At 36.5% G+C, this 22,016-nt stretch overlaps 2 protein-coding genes across 2 annotated transcripts; one reads left to right on the forward strand and one right to left on the reverse strand.

The window, feature by feature from the left end:
- Positions 1–1,964: 1,964 nt before the first annotated feature.
- Positions 1,965–13,933, forward strand: LOC103713700 (CBS domain-containing protein CBSCBSPB1-like). Its single transcript, XM_008800710.6, has 14 exons — positions 1,965–2,223; positions 3,283–3,451; positions 3,542–3,674; positions 3,769–3,939; positions 4,095–4,173; positions 4,287–4,400; positions 4,505–4,571; positions 7,872–7,977; positions 8,133–8,191; positions 12,576–12,685; positions 12,765–12,895; positions 12,998–13,083; positions 13,191–13,280; positions 13,550–13,933. The coding sequence occupies exons 1-14, from the start codon at positions 2,114–2,116 to the stop codon at positions 13,718–13,720; spliced, it is 1,596 nt and encodes a 531-aa protein (XP_008798932.2). The 5' UTR covers positions 1,965–2,113; the 3' UTR covers positions 13,721–13,933.
- Positions 13,934–16,455: 2,522 nt separating this feature from the next.
- Positions 16,456–21,001, reverse strand: LOC103713701 (nuclear transport factor 2B-like). Its single transcript, XM_008800711.6, has 2 exons — positions 20,481–21,001; positions 16,456–16,875 (listed from the first exon to the last, which is right to left on the reverse strand). The coding sequence occupies exons 1-2, from the start codon at positions 20,775–20,777 to the stop codon at positions 16,801–16,803; spliced, it is 372 nt and encodes a 123-aa protein (XP_008798933.1). The 5' UTR covers positions 20,778–21,001; the 3' UTR covers positions 16,456–16,800.
- Positions 21,002–22,016: the final 1,015 nt, after the last annotated feature.

Below are 22,016 nucleotides of genomic sequence, written 5' to 3' on the forward strand. Positions count from 1 at the left end.
ACTAGATGGTCACCATGCGGATTCCAAATTATCGTGGAGCATTATAGCTTTTGGCACGCATAAAATTCTCTGCCACACTATGCCATGCCCTGTCGGCACCTCTTGAAATGAGCTTGCAGCTACATGGGTGACAAGTGGCAGTATTTTCAAAGCCATGAAGCAGTCCATGCCAACTACAAACTGAAGCATGCTCCAGGCCTCATCTTCAATACCATCGGTCACTAATATCGGGTCAGCAATTTCACCATCACATCATGTTTGGAAAGCTGAACAAAGCTTTTAATAATATCCACACAACATGTGTCCAAGGGATGAATGGTGATACAACCATCTTGCTTGCTTTCCATTTGTATTGACCAACTCTTCTAGAAGATTTTCCTAGCCCTCATCCCAATCATTACTACTGTAGTTGGTGGATTCCATAGGCGATTCATTTCTCGTTTCTTTCTCTATTTTGGCTCTTCCCATTCTCCTAAAATAGCTCTCAATATATTGAGTTTTTTACATAATCAACACTATATATATATATATATATATATATATATATATATATATATATATATATGCATAGATGTATGTATTTATACATGTATGTATATATGTATATATTTACATATATGCACATATATATGTACATACATACACATATATGTATATGCACGTACATGTGTATGTGTGTACATATATGTACATACATACATGCACACACACACATTTATATGAGTTTAGTGGAATTATATAGGCTTTCAAGATAAGTATCCTAAAATAAATTTGGGCTATACAATAATGTCAAGAGTTACTAAAATTGATCAAAACTATTAAAATAGTTTACTAAAGCATCTTTGAACTTTTGGATGCAACTCTAATTTATGGTTCATGTCTATACAAGATATGTCTTGCTACTTAATATTGCTGGCTAAAAGTTAGCTACATTCTCTATGGCTATCAAGTCTTGTTTTTCCAAGAAGATTAGCATAGACCTAATCACTTTCATTGAGAAAATGAAAGAAAAATATCTACTAAGTTATATGAAGAGATATTATATTTAAAGGAGTGCTTGCAAAACTTAGAGATAGCCGATCAATAAGCAATTCCACTTAAAAATTTTGTATTTTTCACTAGTAAAGCTATTGAAAAAAATTTAAAGTAAAGCAAGCATTTAACCAATATTTTTATTACCTTATTTATGACCACTCATTTGGTCTAATTTTGAAATCTTTAGAATTTTCACACCTCATTTATTTTATTTTTTATGCATATAAAGTTAAAAGAAAATCTATTTTTCTATAGTAATACATATAAATGTGGATGTAAATCAAATAATTAAAATTATGGATCATCAAACCAAAATATGAGTATATGAAAGATAGATTAAGTATAAGATTCGTTAATTTTGCCATTATTCCTTTTAAAATATATGAGGGCTATATAAGATTATATTTTTCTTGCCTATTTATATGTTTCTCTTTTTCATTAATAGATATGTATAGGGATCTTAGATGGATAGTGAAATTTATATCTATATGTGGATGGTATCAAATAGGTAAATCGGATCTAGATAAATATTATCCTATCTATTTTTAACCCCTAATGAAATATTAAAAATAATACCTTTTGAAAAAAATGTGTATTTGTAAGTAAGATCGCAGGAACACATAATGGAAGACCAGTGTTTGCTGTTGTGACCAGACAGCTACCCCTCGTCCCCTTCGCTGCCACGTAAAACGACCCTCCCCAATTCTAACATTTCGGATCGTCCAATCATAAAAAACAAACGAGAAACTTGGATCGGGATTCCAAAGCAACACCCCCACACCCACACCCTCTCTCTCTGATAATGGGAACTCCACGTGTGGGAGACCCCTAAAATTGCTGGGTGCGAAGATGTGTGATTAAATGTTGGTTACATTGCTTCCCTTAATTTTTCTCCCTCTTTTAATACGAGGATACTTACCGTTACAAGAAGCTTCCGTTCCGTCGGAAACGGGAGAAGGAAGCGAAGCGACCGTAACACCTTCGTCTCTCCCCACGAGATTTTCCCGCTCCCTTGCCGGATATCGGAGCGACTCGTCACAGGACCGATAATTCCGACCGGAGTAGAGACCGGACGGGGATGGACGGCCACCGGAGGAGCATGTCGGTGTCCAGCTCGCTGGGAAAGAAGAAGCCCTCCGAGAATGCGGGCTCCGATTCCGGCCGGAGGCCGCCCGTGACTCGCTCTCCGTACGATCCTTCCCTTTGTTGCCATTTTAATTCGTCGGAGTTCTTTGTCTGATGGATTCCTTTTGATTCTTCCTCTTTCCTGTAATCTTGGATTTGGTTTCAAGAAAATATATATATATATATATATATATATATATATATATATATATATATATATATATATATATATATTTCCTGCTGTCTATTTTAATTTTTTTTCCATTTATTGTTGTTGGTGCTTTTTGTTGGATATGAAATTATTGTTGCATTATTCCCTTTGTATGATTATCTATAACTGCTTTTGGTGAGAATTTTTGAATTGTCACGGATAATGTTGGTAGGATTTGGAGAGTGAATTGAAATGAGGCTCTTGAATAAGATTTATCCTACCACTTATCATGGATATATCATTAAAATGCTTTATAGAACTGTTCATGGATGATAGGGGCGTTTATGGTGATCAAATTATCAATGTATAGAAGAAATAGTATTCAATGTGGTTAGGGTATAATATTTTCGTTTTGTTCACTAATTATTGCTAAAATTTATGACAGCCAAGTGAGCACCACCTTGGCTATCCTGTGAACAGAAAACATGGTATCCTTGCTCAATGTTTTCATGTTCTTGTCTTGGAAGCCTACCTTTTGTCCATATACATGTTACCATTGCTTGTAATCCACTCTGATTGTTATCTTCATGCATGGCTTTTACGAGTATAACATCCCCGTGTTGTTTCTTGATCCATTATGATATTCCATGTCAAAAGCTTCTACTTGCTACTGTTATAAAACTTGATGTTCTGGGAGGTACAACTTATTCTATGATTTTGCTTTAAAATGCAGTATTTTTGTCATGATTATTGGGCATCAGTCAAGTTAATGTTGATGGAGTTATGCTGCATTTGTACTTTTATAACTGCTGGAATATGAATACCTTAACCAATTATCCATCTATCAAGTACATAAATCTTGTAAGAATAAATTGATTTGAACTGGTCTCACTCAGTCCAATCTTTGCCTCAAAAATCTTTAAGAATAAACTTAGTGTGTCTATGCTGTGCATTTATCTCCTCGAGAGCAGGACTCTAGGTGGTGAGAGAACCGTAAAGAGACTGCGTCTGTCTAAAGCCTTAACAATGCCTGAAAATACAACAGTTCATGAGGCCTGCCGAAGGATGGCTGCTCGTAGGGCTGATGCTGCTTTGCTGACTGACTCGAATGCCTTGCTTTGTGGAATCCTGACAGACAAGGTCGCTGCCCTTTCTTTCATGGATAATATACTTATGGGTACTCGCTCTATCGTAGCACATGATGCTGCTTGTGTCTTTTCTGAATTGAAGGATATAGCAACGAGAGTCATTGCCGCTGGACTAAAGCTTGAGGATACACCTGTTTCCAAAGTCATGACACGGAATCCTATTTTTGTTCTTTCAGACACACTAGCCGTTGAAGCATTGCAAAAGATGGTGCGAGGTTTGTATGGATTTTAGTGCGCTATGGGATTTTTTGAAAAAAAAACTTGTATATGAAACCGAAAATGTTTTACCTTCAAAACTTTCAATTCCAGGAAAGTTCAGGCATTTGCCTGTTGTGGAGAATGGTGAGGTAATTGCATTGCTTGATATAGCAAAGTGTCTATATGATGCCATTGCACGAATGGAAAGGACAGCTGAGAAGGGAAAAGCCATTGCAGCTGCTGTTGAAGGAGTGGAAAAGCATTGGGGAACTTCTGTTTCTGGTGTGTGCATGGTGAATGGTTGAAAGTAAATGAGTGACATCACGTGATTGCATACTATCTAATTTCCTTTTGCTTTATACATCATCAAATCGTTCTTAATTATTATATGAAATAGCTCTCATTGAAGCTTCCTGTCTTCACTGGTTTCTGTGCAGGGCCTAATACATTCATTGAAACTCTCCGAGAGCGAATATTTAGGCCTTCTTTGTCGACCATTATTTCTGGGAATACAAAGTAGGCAACATCTTCATGTGGAATTTACATGAATTAATTTATTAGATTTTGTATGATTTTATTAAGATAAATTTAATGGTTTTATGATTAACTAGTTCTAACATCATATATAGGGTTCTTACAGTTTCACCAACAGAGTCAGTATTAACTGCAACAAGGAAGATGCTTGAAGTTCAAATAAGTTCAGCAGTTGTAACAGTTCAAAATAAACCTCAGGGCATATTGACGTAAGCTCCACATATATGTTTCTTTGAACTATAGTTTTTATTAATTTTTAACTCTTTTATGGTAGTCTTTATCTCTCTGTTTTTTCTCGTTGCTTTTGAATCAGTTCAAGTGATATCTTGATGCGGGTGATTGCAAAAAATCTTTCTCCAGATTCAACCCCTGTGGAGAAGGTATTAATACCCCATGGAGTCTTTCATTTCACAAATTTTGTTCTCTATGATGCTCTGCCATATGATTGTGCAATTAGCTTCCATATCCATTCTTGTGAAGAGCATTATGCTTTAGGTAATGCTTGCTTGTGATGACAGGATGCCAAAAGTAGAGATACCTCTCGTATTGTTCATAAAAAAAAAAAAAAAAAACATAAGAAGTTTTGTGGTCATTGAAGTACAAAATAATATTTTTTGTTTCATGTTACAACTGCTTTGTAATTCTCTAGTCTATTGTTTTCTTTCCTTTATACTTCTTGACTACTATACATTGGTACAAAAGTTTTTAAATATTGTATATTTTGCTTAGATTTGCAAATAATTAACATGTTACCCTGATCAGATCCTGTTAATTCACAAAAATATTCAGATTCTGAGCTTATTATTAATAGATTGTACTATTATTCATCGTGTGAGATGCATGTGCATTCTTCAAGGGAGGGAACTTGGATGGCTGTGACACTATCCAGCAAGAGTGCAGCTGCAGAAACTTTTATGCGCAGCCATGTAGAAGCTGCTGGGAACTCCTAGAAATAAATATCGAAGAAAATATATTTATCGTGAGCCTCATGCATGAAAATTACATGAAGGGCTTTGAAGTCTAGGAGTGTGCTAGACTACAAACCATTTTCATTATACATATGTGTGTGTGTGTCTGTGAGTGTGTGTGTGTGTATGTAGGTATACATATATATGTGTATATATATATATACATATATATCTATGTATATGTATATATATGTATGGGGATTGATAACCGACTCTCTGTTATGGTAAGTTATCAATCTACCCATTTTTCATTGGAGAAAAAATACTCTTACTTTTTATAACTCTTAAGGGTATTTTATATCTTTTTACAATCCCACATTAACTCACCCTCTCAACCCCCCAATTAATACTCTCTCCCTCTCTCTCTCTCTCCGGTATATATATATATAAGCAGGTATGTATATGTATGTATATATATATATATACATGTATATATATAGATGTATGTATATAGATAGATAGATATATGTATGTATATATACGTACGTATATGCATATATATATATATATATATATTAACATATATATATTAATATATATATATATATGTATGTATCTACATATATATACATGTATACATATATATATACACACACACACACACATACCTACACATATATATATATGCATACATATACATACCTACACACACACACACACACACACACACATATATATATATATACCGCAGAGAGAGAGAGAGAGAGAGAGGAAGAGAGTATTAATTAGGAGGTTGAGAGGGTGAGTTAATGTGGGATTGTAAAAAGACATAAAATATCCTTAAGAGTTATAAAAAGTAAGAATATTTTTTGTCTACGAAAAAATGGGTAGATTGATAACCTACCATAACAGAGAGTGGGTTATCAATCCCCTATATGTGTATATACATATAGATATATATGTGTGTGTATATATCTATATGTACATATATATATATGTGTGTGTGTGTGTGTGTGTATCTATATGTACATATATATATACACACTTATATACATATCTATGTGTACATATAAATGTGTATAAATATCTATATGCGTATGTATATATATATATATATGTATGTATGTATGTATGTATGTGTGTATATATATATACATAAATATAGATATATAGGTATGTATATATACCTATATGTACGTATATGTGTGTGTGTGTGTATATACATAAATATATAGATATATATGTATATGTATATGTGTGTATATCAAGAATCGCCGAACCGATACCGATAGGCGTATCGGTCAACCACCGGACCGGTTCAGCCTTCAAAAGCCCAAAAAAATTTGGCCTAGCCGATAAGGGCAGGTTCGGGCTAGTACCTTTTTTAACGCCGAATCGGACTAGTCAGAGATCGGACCGGTTCAGTATGGCTGGTACGGGCCGGTTCAGCATTCTTTGGTGTGTGTGTGTGTGTGTGTATATGTCTGTGTATATGTATGTATATGCATGTACGTGTGTTGTCTAAGTGACAAATTTATGAATGTATAATCCCCTTGTATCACATAACTGATGTATTGTCTTTGATCCAGACAAATTAAATGATCAAACACCATCTTCCATGTTGAGAAGTATTTCTAATTCTTCTTTTTTTGTTTGGAGGAAAAAATCCATCCATGATGAATATTTTCAAAAGTTTCTAATTCATTATAAGAAAAGGAAGTAGAGTTCCTATAGGAAATCTGATCATCTCCCAAGTTAAATTTTGGCTTATCATAGAAAAAGAATCAATATCCTTTCAGATAGCAGGAGGCCTCCCCTATGGCCATTTTAAGGTTGATTTGTATAAAGATAATGATGCAGGCTGGCCCCACACCCTTAGCTGCCACAAGACCCCTGAGTAACCTTTGAGCCCTTCCAAGACTATTAGAGAGAGGATACAAAGTGATACTTGAGTCACAAGTGTCCAATATGCTTAAATTTTGTGAATCAGGTTAGTACGAGGTTAAGTCATGGTCTTAGTAGCAGTCCAATGCACAACTGACTTAAAGATGTCTTCGCCACGGATAGCACAGGTTGAATCTGAGTCTCAATCACTTCCATTGTGTCTAATATTGATACTTAGACAGGTTTTGTCAGGTTTGGTCCAATTTTGTCAGATCCATACCTGGCCTCGTTGGAGGTTGTATCCTAATTTGGGACACATTCCCAACACATTTTGCTCCTTACATGGGGTATAAGTCAGGCTAGATATTGGTCTATTCAAGCCACTTGCAGGCTCCTACTATGTACCATAACATCGTGATTAGTATGCTACTATATGGATTGTTAGTGGTTCAATACCATGCCTAACAAAGGAACTCTTATGATAAGGTTTCATGCAGTCTAAATATCATCTAATAGATAGATACACTATGAACCGAGGCAAGGTTTGCCGTCTTGGTACCGAACCCCATACAGGTGCCACACTAGCACAGTGTCGATATGGTACGGTACGAAATTTTTTGGCGTACCGAGTGTTGATACGCCATCTATACCAGGTACCGATACCGAACCAGTACGGTATGGTATCTCCGTACCATCCGGTTCAGGCTGGTACGGCGTGCCTTAAACCAAGGTAATACCAGTCCACTGCTATATATCTGTTGTCAGAGTTGTTTCACAAAATTTTGCTAATGACATAAACGTACAACATGCACACTCACCTTTGACAAGTTGATATTTCAATTGCATGATGAAACTCAAAGCATGGAACATGGGATTCTCAAATTGCAGGTCATGACTCCAAGTCCTGAATGCGCAACTGTTGATACGCCAATCCTTGATGCTCTTCATATCATGCAGAATGGCAAATTTTTACATCTCCCTGTTGTAGATAGAGGTAACCTTTCTCTGTGCCAACAAAGTAAATAGGATGACAAATAAATATATAAGTAATATCTATGTGAGTGATAAATACGCATATAGAATTATTTGTATTTTTATTAGTGATAGCAATCCTTTTGATTGTTTCTGACATTTTGTTCTTTCAAATAGATGGGAAAATTGTTTCCATGGTTGATGTAATATGCATTACTCATGCTGCAGTAGCCACAGTAAGTCACTATTGTATTTCTGTTGGGCCATTATATGGTTTGTTTTTCCTTCACTTTATTTTCCAAATTTAGCAAGCTTGCTTCAACTGCATTTTAGATACCAAGTACCATTAACTAGTTATATATGACTAAATGCTGATATCAAGCTTAGCATTTGTCATCTTTTCTTCCAATCTGTCTTTAGTCAATTATTTGACTGGATGATAGAAGTCCATGCCTCAGAATCAGATGTAACTTGCTGACAATTTCTGTAGTAATCCACAAAAAATGCCACTAAATAACTATGCTAGTTTTGCAATTTCTAGTCCTACAATATATTTACTTCATTTCTCTCTTTGCTTCTTAATCAAGCCCAAATAGATGGGAATAGGCAGAATGGTTGTGGTTATGGTTCTCTCTTTGCTTCTCAAGTTTCTGCTCATCTTTGATATTTAAATTTTATGGATATTACTTGGACTTAGAAGAAGCTGAGTGGGCCAAGATGCTAGTAAACTGAGCTAATCCTACGATGACTTAAATGACAAAGTTGGAGTTCACGAAAGCCAAGATGGAAAATACTAAAAAAACCTCAAGGTAAGGATAAGGGAAATATTGATAACCAGACTGAGTTATGCAATAATAGCCAGGAATATTTCGTTTCTTGATTATCAAGATTCAAGATTCAATCATGTTATACACATTATTTTCTTATTAGAGGGATTGATACATAAATATTGTGAAGTGCTACCAAGAAAGCCTAATGGCTATGGTTTCACCCTAGGAATAAGGAAACTGATGAAATCATAGATGTTGAAGTACATGTTTTTGGAAACTGTAAGGAGATAATATAATGACCTTTAGAGACATTTATCTTTTAATTTTCCCCTCTCCTTGGGTTGGGGGGAGATGGTGTCAAATGAGGGCAACTAAACTTGAAGATTTTGCTGACCACTATGGCAGTTCAAATGATAAATTCTACAAAAACCACTCGAATAGTTATTGGAAAATCTGTGATAAGACAGCACATATGTAATAGACTTGGTATTTCAATGTTGATGTCCAAATGTCTAGGAAAGCAATCATGCTTTTTAGAATGACAAAAATTAAATGGCATAAAGTGGATGAGATATAAAACTGAAAAAAATAAGGTAAACCTGACAAAGTGAATATGGAATTTATCCATTTGCAATATGAGAGGTTGCCTTAAATGATGTCAAATATATCTGAGTATATAGGTGAGGCATCAGTGCGAGTCTATGTTGGATTATTCCCATATCCATTTCTTTTTAATGGACTCATTGCAAAGTGCAAAAACTAATACCCATGTCTAAGCATTGGAGTCGGGTGCTTAAAAATTGATGTTTTATCCCATTAATGAGAGCCTTGAAAAGTGTATAGAATCTAGACTTATTTGGAAGATGAGGGAGAAGAAAATTAGATAAATCAAATCAATATATAAAGAGTTAAAATGCTATCTTATTGATGATGGATTGGGAGAATAAGGACACATAAATAAGATTATTTCATAAGTTATTAAATGAAGACTCTGCCAGAGGATATTTTTTGAGAATGAGCATGATACCCCAGGTGGCATTGTAATTCAGATATCCAACACATGGATAACTGTCAAATTGATGCAATGTTATGAGAGCAATGCATAATACAAACTAAGAATCTTATTCAGTAAGATTTAAAGTTGGAACATCAAATGATTGGCGAAGTCTTTCTACCTTCTAGGCCTTATTATAAGAAGAAGATTAGATGCAACCTACAAATTTGCGGTCAACTAGTTGAATTAAACATATTGCCTACAAAATGAGGTTACAATGATTAGTGCAAGAATGATGATAATGACCTTAAAAATCCAAAGTTTGAGCACATGGTTCTGGTCTGAAATTTCTTAAAGATATACAAGTTATTTGAAATATTTTGTAAGCAATAAAAGAAGGAAAGTTTAGAAAAACTTTCAAAAATAATACATACTAAAAAGACATATTACACATTACTTTTAAAGTATATCTATGTTTTGTTGTACAGTTCAATGGTTTCAATTGATGACCATCAAAATATTTAAAACTATAAAAGAAATGAATTCATAAATTAAATTCAAAAAAACATCATTTACTTTTTTGTTTGGGAATCTTGCACACCATACACGAAAAATTGACACACTTTATTGCCACCAAATGCATATACTCTGGCAGTCTTGTGCAATGTTGGTGTAGAATGGACCTAAAGCCAATCCACATCGAAATGTGCAAGAGGTTCACATATCTTAGATTGTTTCAAGGAATAATAAGTTAAATTTTAATTTCTCTTTAGTTTAAGAAAAATGTAGTTCCTTGAGATCTATCTACAAAGCCTTTCTTGGTGTGAATCCCATATGCAACGATTTATGAATACTAAAAAATTCACGAAACCTAAGTAATCTTAATAACAAGCTTCTAGACCTAGATCTGTCATAATCAGTAACAATTGAAAAAAGAAAAAAAAGAAAAGCAGATCCAAAAGTGGTACTAAAGTCCAACGTTAATTGATCAACTTCAAGTGAAACCTAAAGGTCATAAAGATTCGAAACAAGAGTAGGTATGAATAGGTTCCTCATGGAACTGCTCCAAACCAAACTGTGTTGGTTTCTGTCAGAAAATCTTACTAACAAATTCATTTTTCTTTATTCTAGTGATGTCAACTATATATAATTGATAAATAGAAGAAAAGAAACTAACATGGTTTTAGTGAACTTGGGGGAAAGCATAGAGTACTGCAAGTAGTTATTTGGTGGGTGTGAAGGAAGAAATATGTAATAAAAGTTTACGCCAAGACTATCAAGTACATCCATGGAGTAGGGAATATTGTCAGTAGCAGATTTTTGAGAGAAGTTTCATTTTATGTTTTCCTTCGTTTTCCCTTTTTCTTGAGAGGACAATTGTTAGAAGTAGTTAGCAGAAGGAACTTCAGTTTCCTTTTATAGTAGCCTATGCTCGGTAGGTCATCTCTTTACATATTGTTTATGTAGCTGCCTCTCTCTCTCTCTCTCTCTCTCTCTCTCTCTCTCTCTCTCTTAAAAAGAAGAAAAAGAAAGAAAGCAAGAGGCTGCTGATAAGAAGTGCCGTGGTTATGTTAAATGATATGATATTGTGGTAATTGTGAAATGAGAATAAGTTTGAATGCATATTTGGATATATGGAGGATAAGACATAATTAGAAACAAATGGAATGATATTTAGGTGGGGAAAATGAAGAGCTTTCCAAACCTGACTGCAAAGAGATGACCCAACATCATCATTTCTTTCTCTCTTTCATTTTTTCCCTCAAAAAGCTGATGAGAAGGAATACATATATCTAAAGGTGTTAAAACATGTTAGACAAAGTGGAAGGGCATCTTTGAGAATTCAAGATCCAACATAAGACAACAATGATGCCTGCAATATTCTATGGAATACAATCGGCAATAATGAGGGTCCAAGCTCATACATTAGGCATCACATAGATGAGAATGATAAGGTGGAGAATTGTAAAACTAAGAAGATATTATTTGAACTGAGTGAATTGATGAAGGCATAGAAACTGAACTGGCCAAGGGAATGAAGATGGAAAACTGAGTAGATTTTGGCATCGACATCAAAGAACTCATGGCATCAGGAAAATTGAATGGATACAATATGTAGCTCAAATCGAAGATGTGACTGTCAAAAGAAGAAAATGGGGAAAGAATAAGTAAAGCCATATTTTTATAATTTTTAAGTTCAGTAGGCATTGGTTATGGACTATATTTCTAACACCTATAATAGTTATGTAATATCTTATATGAGGTTTTGCATTATGGAAGTGAATTATTAATCAATATTGAGGATGAAGGTGTCAGTATATTTGATCTATATTTAGTTCAACTCCTTTCCTTCGACAATATGCCACATAGTTATATGATACCATATTGGTATTTGGTATGTCTAGATCCTGGGCCTGAACTTCAGGCAAACGCTAGATCCTGTGGTGGTCCAAAGGTCACCATCTATGTCAAGATGTGACCTCATTACTTCTGACTTTCAGGCTCTTTTCTTTGAGATCACTTAGAGTACTGGTCTCAGAAATTAAACTATATACTTGGTTATATCATGTTTTCCATCATTTAGCTATTCTAGTTATCCCACATATCTCACATTGGTGCATAACTGTCACAATTCCATTTGCTTTAGGAACAAAAGCTGTATGCTAGGGATTCTGGGGTTTATCCTGTATCCAAATTCTAATTGTAACCTCTGCAATGAGAATATCGTACTTTGTACTTTTTTACAAGCATATGTAGTTAAGGTTTTGCAATTTAACTTATATATTTAGCTTTATGGTCTTTCTCTGTGCATTATTGATGGGATGTAATCTGGATCTCTACCTGTCATAAATCAAGGTTGAAAGCACAGGGGGAGTTGGAAATGAGGCAACAATTTCCATGATGCAAAAGTTCTGGGATTCTGCTATGGCCTTAGGGCCTTCAGACGATGATGACGATGCACGGAGGTTACATGCTCTAGTTTGCATCATGAGAACCTTCAATACTCAATAGCACATCTAACTCAGTCATGTGGTTGTGTTCCAGTGAAAATTCCATCAAGATTGCATCTGAAGGGACAGACATAGTAGGGTCTCCTAATCCTTCTTCAAGCTTACCTACCACATTCGCGTTTAAGCTCGAGGACAGAAAGGGCAGGATGCATAGATTTAATTGTGGTACGATCTGCGCCCTCATTATCTTTCAGTCTAAAAATATTGATCCCTGTTAAAAGTCCTGCATTCTTAGACGATTGGTCATGTTGGTGGTGTCCATTTCAGACACACGAAGTTTGACATACCTCATCACTTCCATCCTCCAGAGGGTGGGTAATGACATCGACAGGAATCATTTGCCACAAATTCTGGTATCTTAGAAATGCCTTTACTAACTTCAGCAGCAGTATATTTGATGGTAATCCTATCCTGTTGAGAGGTTCTTTAACATGATTCCTTTCGATAACATTTTTTGCAGTATGAAGACGAGGATCATGACAAAGTCATTCTTGCATCGGACAGCGACCTATCTGCAGCTGTGGACCATGCTAGACTAGTTGGTTGGAAGGTATCATGGCCTTGCCCCAGATAATTATCACTCTTTTATCTCTCCAATGCTACCTCGAACTCTCCTTTTGCTACCAAGACTAGCTGTCGTAAAATCTGGCTTTCAACCTTTTCTTTCGGGATGAGAAACTCTTTTCACCCATTGTCAGTTGCTTGCATGAATGACAGCTGAATCCTCTGGTGGCATCAGTTAGTCTCGATGCCTAGTTTGCTCTGGATCAAGGGAGTTCACTTCTGTTTTCTTTTTTCTTCCTTCTCTTCTTTTTGTAGGGTTTAAGGTTATATTTAGATTACACAGGCACAGGAGGTCGAAAGAAGCGAGGCGGATCAGGAAGTATGGACTATGCTAACACGGATGCATGGGCATCGGCGTATGGTGCGGTTGCAGCAGGAGCTGCACTTGTTGCTGGGCTCGGTGTGATAGCTTACCTGAAGAGATGAGGCTTGTGAGTGGTATCAATTCCTAAAGGCCACTCATCTATCCAGAAAAAAACAGCAAGCAGAGAGGTTAAAACACGCGATTCCCAACGGCCAATTTAAGTATCCCACCAAATTGCTGTACAAAATCATGAATGATATCATAATGATGCATGTGAATGTATACTAAGTATTCCCATTGTTACTGTATTAAATCATGAGAATGTTTCAGTGCTCTGGCCGTCCTTTGGAAAAAAACAGTGAACATGCTGTCCTCTTTTGTCTTGGATGATCCTGTGTTCCTCACGTTTTTGTTTGTGGGTGGGTGCGACAGCATGGATATTTGATGGTATTCATGTCTGAAAGGATTCCATCTACCTTGTCAGATACCTGATGACGTGGAACACATTAAAGTAACCATATTGCCCTGCATACATGTGCATGCAAAATATATATAAGAGCTTCTGCTGAATAGACTTGACTACGTCTGAACTGTAAGTTAAAAGTTAGGAGCCTTAATCCTATGATCCTACAAAGATTCCTTAAGCTTTTCATGCATCCCTAGTGCCTTGCCCTCTAATAACCCTACCATTTTGTTTTCGAACCTGCCCTCTTTCATTGTGCATCTATCCTTCTGAGATATACTGATTTCATCAGTCATTAGTCATGTATTAAGAAGTGCTCTTTACTCCTATACCAAGAAAAGCATAATTAGTCAAAATTTTCCTTAGTCATTTAGGAATTGCGAATACATTGTTCGATAATGAAGATTTTCTAGTTTTATTGTAGCATTGAAGGATTATAATTCTAGAAAGATGGAAAACTACAAAAAGCTTGAAGAGTTATTGTTATGTTGAGAGTACTCAGCCTTCTGTGTATTGGGATCGAAATGCGTATCAAAGATGGCACATGCAATTGGAATGGAATTGGATAAGTTACTTTCTTCCAGACTTGTGATGAGGTGGAACCTTTTACTTTTAAAAAGAATGTCTTTGTGTTGCCATTTGGCCATTTCATTACAATTCCATGCTTCAAATTGATCTAAGGAATAATACTGTGACACCTAGAGCATGTTACAATGTCATAGATTCATAAACAGAATTATTATCTACTTTAGTGTACAATGCTTAGAGATCAGGAGTTGATACCTTACGTCTCACGATGGCCGCCAATCTGCTCGTGAGAATTTGTCAAACTGTCCGAGTCATGACACTAATGACTTGATGAGTCAGAGACACTGAAACTTAATCTATGTCTGACCACGCTTCCTTCATTACCAATGGCTAGATGAGTTATTAAGCACCATACACCAGCTAGGAGAGGTTAGAGTTATGGCTGTATTCATCCAAAGGCCATGTACAGCAGTAATGCCAGTTCGAGTTATCAGGTCCATCAGAACCTGAATTAGTTATCCATGTCTCATACTCTCATCTGACTTAATATGCAATTCCTGTGAATCATCCTCAGGATTTCTGTGTCAAGACCTGTGGACTCCTTTGGGAGGGAGTATGAGGGTTCTGAAGATTGTTATTTGGCTATATCCAGCAGGTCTGAACTCTATTTCAGTCCGTTGTTTCAGCAAGGAGCATCCATCACATGGCCGTAGTTCTACTTCATGGCCGGAACATTATCCCCCTCTGGTGGTCTTTCAGCTGTAGCGCATGTTTCCAGAACTTCAATTTTCTTTCATTTTCCTAGCACTTCATCATTTTGTACAATGATGGGAACATAAATTTACAAAAGAAAATAATAACAATAATTTGAAGAGATTACATGACTATAATCTAAGAGAACAAAGTAGAACATGCATTGCCTCTTTGCCCCGATCATATCGTGTTGAGATGGTGTTGTTGCAGAAGTATCAACTATATGGATCGAACAAATTTCAAATTATAATACTTCACCATCAAAACAAACCATGTTAATAAAAGGACATGAGGACTTGCAGAGCAATGTTACCACTGAAGATGTTATTTCTCAAGTGCAGGAAAAAGACTCACACATGCAGCAGATGAGCAAATCACCTGGGGCTATAAAGTCTGTTTCAGCATTGATTGATTGGCAAACCATCAACTCCACAATAAATTTGGTATTTTATTCAAAAAATAAAAAGAAGAAGATTAGATGACTATAATCTAGGAGACATAGGAAAACAAGCATTGCCTCTTTGCCACTATCATATGGTATTGAGATGTTGTTGCAAAAGTATCCTGCACGGATCGAATAAATTTCAGACTAAAAGACTTCACCATCAAAACAGATTATATCAGTAAAAGGACATGAGGACTCGCAGATCAATATCAACTAATTCTGTAATGTTTGTTTCAGCATTGATTGGTTGACAAACTATCAGTTCCACAATAAATTTGGCAACAACACACTTTGGCAGACCATTGATTATTCCCTCAAAGAGGGCAGGCAGAAGCCAGACAAATCCAGTGATTCTTCCAAAGAGCAAAATAAAAGGGAGCGAGAAAATGAGTCAGCTAAACATCTCTCAGCTCTACATATGTTTCCAAAATTATACAGTCTCTGTTCTCAAAATGTGTTGCCCTATTATGCATGGAAAACCAAAATGCTCATGGTGCAGCTTATAAAACACAGCACCCCATGAGACAGGATGGATCTCTGATAGCATCATGAACAGATTCCACGGCCAGACTTAATATACATGTCGTGGTAAGCTTTCTTCCTTTATAGAGCCACAGCCGACCAGTTTCCAATGGATATTCTAGATCTTCCAATAAGATCACCTCAAATGAGAGAAAAGACAAGCCACCATTGCAAAAACCATACCATAGTGTTCGAATAACTTTTTACATAATCTGGCTGTCCAAACTAGCCATTTCATTATTGATCTACTGAAGAAAGCAACAAAACATGTCCCCCTCAAACAAGAGGAAATAATATATAGAAATGATCATGTTCTCATTTCTGTAAATCTATGGCAAGTTTTAACATTCCTTTTCAAACCATCGATTCAACCACAAAGCGAAATAAACAGCCAAATAAGAGAACAACCACCCTCATTCAATAGAAAACCCATAACACAAAACACTTTTATCGCCCGGCATTCCTGAAACAGCCAGCAGCTCTGAGACTCCTCAAGCATAGTTCAGCCGGAATATGTCATTCAGCACATAGAAGCTTCCCTGAGGTGTTGGCATCAAATGAAACATCTATGGAAGAAAGAAAACAAAGTGTCAATTTTGATTAGTTGTCATGATCAAATAGATGAGCACAACAAATATAATATTGTCTCGTGAAATGATGGAAAGCAACATGCATAAAGCAAGGGCAACAAGCGAATAGCTTTATTACATCTTACCCGTTATCAACTAACACAATCAACAAAAATCAGACACGACACTAAGTTTCAGATCTATTAAATTAATTTGAAAGTTGTCAATCAAAACAAAGGAATGGCACTATTTTTGATCTCACATAGACTGTTTCGTGACTCCCAAATTTGATGGTTGAACAGGTGTAGCCCTAACTTGCCATCTTGTGTTCACCAGAAACAGGTGATTCACTGGTTGGATGCCAAGGATTATTGTCCCCATTCACTAAAAGAGAGGTTCTAGATATCTTTCTACAATAGAAGGGTAAGTTATAGAAATGGGCTGAGTAAGGGGGACTAATATGTCTAAATCACTTAATTAGTATCAAATCAAATATTAGTTCTTTCTTTTATTACCATATCTCCAGAAAAGCAAACCAAGAAACACGAGAATGTAAATACACAAAAACAAAGACAGAAAAATGGCACGCCATGGTTAAGCATGTGGTTTGTTTTTTAAGAGGATTTACTGTGACACTGTCCACCAGCCTAAATTTTTGAAAATGACCTGGTTTGCCTCCCTGTCAGTGGCAGAGCCAATACTTTTCTCAAGGTGGAGCAGCAACAAGAATATAATACACACACATACACACACACACATAAACATGTTAAACCATGTAGAAAGAAAAAATTAATAAAAACTTTAGTAAGGACTCACTTTAAAGAGGCATGCAATAAAGATAGCCCAATTTATGAGGCTTCTTCATAGGTATCAAGATAATTGGAAATTGGGAAGAGTTAAAGAAGAGAAACATAAGCAATATTTCACTTAGTGACTCATACATGACCAAATTGCCATTCGTCTATTGTATCCCTCATCTAACTGTAGGTGAGGTTTTATACTTTTGATTATCCAAATTTGTCCAGCCTTCAAAACATCAAACTATTCCGACATGGTGAGAATAGGATCTCATATCAACACTCTTTTTATCTAACGACATAATTCTAATGGCAAATGAAAATTGTTTTATCATCATTCCCTTCTCTTTATTTTTATTTTGTATTTTAGTTTATACTATAGTTTTATTACACATATAATAACACAGCTTTCTTCTTACAACTTGATGAAACTTGTTGACAAAAGCAAAAGAAAAATCAAAGATAAGAGTTAAATAGTCCAAGAATAATGAAATATAACAAAGAGATGTTCAGCATTTTTTAAGCTAATGACATGGTCTAATATACTCTCAAACAAGAAACATCTTGCAAGAATTATAAATAGATGAAAATGAAGAAATAAAGAGATACCACCCATATGAAGAAGCTGTCCCAAGAAAAAGAAGAAGAAGAAGAAGAAGAAGAAGAAATGGAAACATGCAAAGAAAATGTAAAAACATCTCTGACAATCTGAACACAAACAACCCCATCCCTTTGCCTTTCTTCTTCTTCCTCTTCAAGATAAAAACAACCTTCTCTAGTTCTCCCTTAGCAGCTTTCTCTAATCCTTCTACACCTTTCCTTCTTCTTTCACAGGATAACCCCCTTGTCCATCCATTTCTTTCTTCTACTTCAAGCTAGAAGCCACCAGCCAGACTTCCCCTTCCTTCCTTTCTTCTTCAATGTCGCGACAGCAAGATGGAGGTTAAGAGCAATCCACACATGCCAACTGCTTTCTCTCTAATTAATGTCTACTATTTAGGTTAAGTTCTGAAAAGGCAAGACTGTCCAGCTCAAGACTGCCCTCCTTTTCTTGTTATTCCTCCCCACCCAATCTATCACTGTCATACTCTTCCCTTCCTATCCTCTTTTTCTTTCCTTGTTTCACCATACTTTGGTGCTATAACAGATATGATTTCATACAAATCCTATTTACTGCAAAAACAACCCACAAAACCAGAATGCTACATCTCACTGCCTCATAGACAAAATCCTACACCATCTTAACCTGTTAGGCCCAGCCCTAAGCAACTCTCTTTCAACCTAATTTCTTCCTCACCTTGTCATGTTTCCTATTGAATCAAACACATGATATGACTCATTCTGCATAAATGAAACACCATGACACCTTAAACCTTATGCTACTTCATTCATCTTATAATCCTTGATGCCTAGAAGACCCAAAGACCCATTTATATCATCCCAAAACTTCCCTGCTGCAAATATCAAGTCAGCAAGCCAGCCTCATCTGAAGCACCATTTCCACTCTCATAAGCCATGTTATATGTGAACATTAACACAAGGGCTCACACTGTAGATACCCCTTTTGTTAATCGTTATATATCCAATACTCCAGACACAACTTTGAAAATATATTGATAACACAGAATTTCATAACTTACCAAAATCTACATCCCTTGGCATACCAGTAGAACTTCCCTAATATTTGCCATGCTAAGGATAAGCATAGAGAAGATCATTTATGTGCCAACAGCCTATCTAATAAAATACATATTTGATTGATATACATACAAATTTTGGATCTCACATCACTTATATTACATCATATCAGATTTCCTTCTCATACAACATATTATAAATCATTTGCAACAAATTATAGAATCTTAAGCATAAACAAGAAGCCTTCAAGTAAAGCATTTTTTTATGAATGCAGTTAACCTTTCCCTCCTGAATTCAGTGTAAGGTGGATAAAAGTCAGATATTCAGCAGCAGTCTAACAATGTATATAAGTAAGGCTAAAACCAATATATTTCAGCACCTAAGCCATCTCACATACCACCTTGGCGTAAGGAAGCATCCACACATTTGCATACTGTTACATATACTTAACTGATTATACTCACTAATTCTTAAAAAAAACAAACAAAACAAAACAAAACAGAGCATCATTTGTTTCCTACAGGTAACCTGCATAAAAGAACCGTTCATTAGGTAACAGTGCAATTATCTATGCGTGAAAATAATATATAAGCAAGCAAACTGAACATGCATGATCAAAACTGTTCTGGTCATGATATTTTACATTCAATCTTGAAAGTCCCTTTTATCTACAATTAAAGTTTTTCTGCTGCTCGGAGAAATCTAAACACATATTAACCCTTGATATTCTTATATAAATTCACTGATAATTAACCATGAAAATTCCCAGAATGCATAATGGAAAACCATAAGCAACAGCAGAACATAAAGCGAAAAGAGAGAACATCCATTTAGTTACAAACACAAGACTTCCTTCTTCAGTCTAATTTTATAAATTAAAGCACCCATCAATTTCAAAAAACAAATAGATCACATGTCGACAACCACTAGTATTGATAATATAATTTTACTAATAAAAATCACAAATGCATAAAACCCTAGATCAGGTCACATAATCAGTAGATCCTAAGCAGCAGGTCATCAGATCGCAAACGAACCAAACCCTGGAATCATCATCCCAACCCAAAACGAACAGATCAAACCGGCGATCGGATCAAGATAACAAACCCTAGATCAAGAAAGATGCCGTGTTGATCAAAGTGAAAGAGGAGGGGGAGGGGTATGTACCTGGCTGAACTTGAGGGGGTGCTGCTCGCCGGCGAGCTGGAGGGAGCCGCTGACGAAGACGAGCATTCCGCCGGCGGGGCCGGAGGGCTGGCAGTCGACGGTGGAGACGTTGTGCTGGCACTGCTGGAAGGGAAGACTGGTGAGCTTGGCGACGATGGCCTGCGCCCCCTGCGTCTTCGCCCCTTCGAAGGTCAGCATCGAGCCCTCCTGGTAGAGGTTCCCCAGCCCCGGACGGCTCGTGTCAAACGTCCGGTAGTAGTGCTCCACGAACGCCTTCGCCAGCGCGTCCGGATCCATCGCTTCCGGCCCTTTCCAAAGAGCTCCCCCGCCTCCGCCTCCGCCGGCGCCGGCAGACGATAATACGCCGCTCTCTGGACTCCCTTTCTCTCTCTCGGAAGGAGAAAGCAAGAGACAAGGGCGAGAGAGATTGCGTAGAGGTGACGAGCGAGGGTGAAGGAGCGAGAGGTGGAGGGTTTATATCGTACGGCAGCGGCGGAGAGGAACCGGACCGGGCTGGACCGGACTGGGCCGAGCCGGAATTCGGCCGTGGTTTGAAACAACGGCTGTAAAAGCCCCTGCTGTTACGGGTTATAAAAATTGTTTATAATACAAATAATGACATTATTTTTATTTTTTGACCATTGTTTTTGCACATCATACTTTATACGTATATTTCATTTTAAACTTGTTATGCACATTTATATATCAAGTCAAATAAATTTATGCTTTATATTTAATGGTACTTATAGCTTAAGTATCCGTTATTAGTTCATCGAATAGTCATTATTATAAGTATTCGAATGAATGTTTTATATCAATTTATTCTCTCAGTCTTCTTCCTCCTCTACCTTTGTGATAAGCGATGCATCACAAGAATCACTCTCAACCTAGTTGGTGCCCCTTTTTCCCACTCTCCTCTTATTCCTCTTTCCCACAATAAGGGCTCGTTTGGTTCGCGGGAAGCATTTTCCTTTCTAGGAATATGATTCCTGGGAAACAAATTCCTGGGAAGAGGATGCCTAGGAAAGTACTTTTGGCATGTTTGGTTGACCATGGGAAAGTGACAAATTTCCAAGGTGCTTATGTTTGGTTGGCCATCTACTTTCCTAGGAAAGTTATATATAATTCCTATTATGCCCTTAATAAAAATTAAGTTTTTAATGCCTCTTTAATGCTTCTTTAATGCTGAAGGGACTTTTTGGGAAAAAGTAAAAATGGAGTGATTCCCGCCTCATGGGAAAGTAACTTTCCCATGTTTCTCATGGGAAAGACTTTCCCATGAAATGTGGGAATCACATTCCCATGGGAATACTACTTTCCCTTCTCTCTCCTTTGAAAACTCCAACCAAACAAGAGGCATCTCATTACTTTTCCATTGACCACACTTTCCCCCCTTCTTTTCCCGCGAACCAAACGAGCCCTAAGATTACCTCACTATCACTACTGGCCTCTGATTTTCCTCCTTCCTCTCTCTATCTCTATGCAAAACCAATGATACCCCATAATTACAGGGCTGCTCCCAATATCAACTAAGTC

Source organism: Phoenix dactylifera, chromosome 13, assembly GCF_051530095.1.
Source record: "Phoenix dactylifera cultivar Ajwa chromosome 13, Ajwa_hap1_PhDact_Kaust_v1.1, whole genome shotgun sequence".
Taxonomy (NCBI): Eukaryota; Viridiplantae; Streptophyta; class Magnoliopsida; order Arecales; family Arecaceae; genus Phoenix; species Phoenix dactylifera.